Source organism: Priapulus caudatus, unplaced genomic scaffold (assembly GCF_000485595.1).
Source record: "Priapulus caudatus unplaced genomic scaffold, Priapulus_caudatus-5.0.1 Scaffold2601, whole genome shotgun sequence".
In the NCBI taxonomy this organism is placed as follows: domain Eukaryota; kingdom Metazoa; phylum Priapulida; class Priapulimorpha; order Priapulimorphida; family Priapulidae; genus Priapulus; species Priapulus caudatus.
In genome coordinates this window covers 826-1,465 of record NW_014579662.1, presented here as the reverse complement: position 1 = coordinate 1,465, position 640 = coordinate 826, and the positions used below count along the sequence as shown (strand labels likewise).

At 48.0% G+C, this 640-nt stretch overlaps 1 protein-coding gene across 1 annotated transcript in view; it reads right to left on the bottom strand.

Moving 5' to 3' along the window:
• The window catches only part of LOC106818868 (cysteine proteinase-like), a gene marked incomplete at its 5' end in the record, with an annotated part of 29,106 nt that extends 28,677 nt beyond the window's left edge, over positions 1–429 (bottom strand). Inside the window, one exon of the mRNA XM_014823539.1 lies at positions 109–429. Coding sequence (XP_014679025.1) covers positions 109–429 — 321 coding nt within the window. The remainder of the gene's footprint in view (positions 1–108) is intronic.
• Between the last annotated feature and the right edge of the window lie 211 nt (positions 430–640).

The window sequence follows — 640 nt, the reverse complement described above, 5'->3', positions numbered from 1 at the left end:
AGAGAGAGAGAGAGAGAGAGAGAGAGAGAGAGAGAGAGAGAGAGAGAGAGAGAGAGAGACGGAGAGAGACAGCGATGGAGAGAAGCTCAGGTATTTCAATCAGCACACCTGTTCAGCAGCACCCAGAACTCGACCCCGTCGTCCGTCGTCCCATCGCCTACGATGACGACAGCATGGTTGAGGTCCCCGCCTCCTGTCAGTCCCTTACCAAATGACGTGCCGCCCGTGTTGCTGCCTCCGTCACACGTGTTAATGATACCTGTAATGAAGGTGACGTCACACGTGTTAATGACACCTGTAATGATGGTAACGTCACACGTGTTAATGACACCTGTAAAAAAGCTGACGTCACACGTGTTAATGACACCTGTAAGGAAGCTGACGTCACGGGGGTGTCGGACGTGAGGTGAGGATGTCTTCGCTGGATACCTATACACGTGATGTTCATGTGTAATAGAAGGAACATATATCTATACGATAGGTATGTAAGGGGAACACAACTATATGATGGGTATGTAGGGGGAACACAACTATATGATGGGTATGTAAGGGGAACACAACTATATGATGGGTATGTAAGGGGAACACAACTATATGATAGGTATGTAACGGGAACACAACTATATGATGGGTAGGTAAG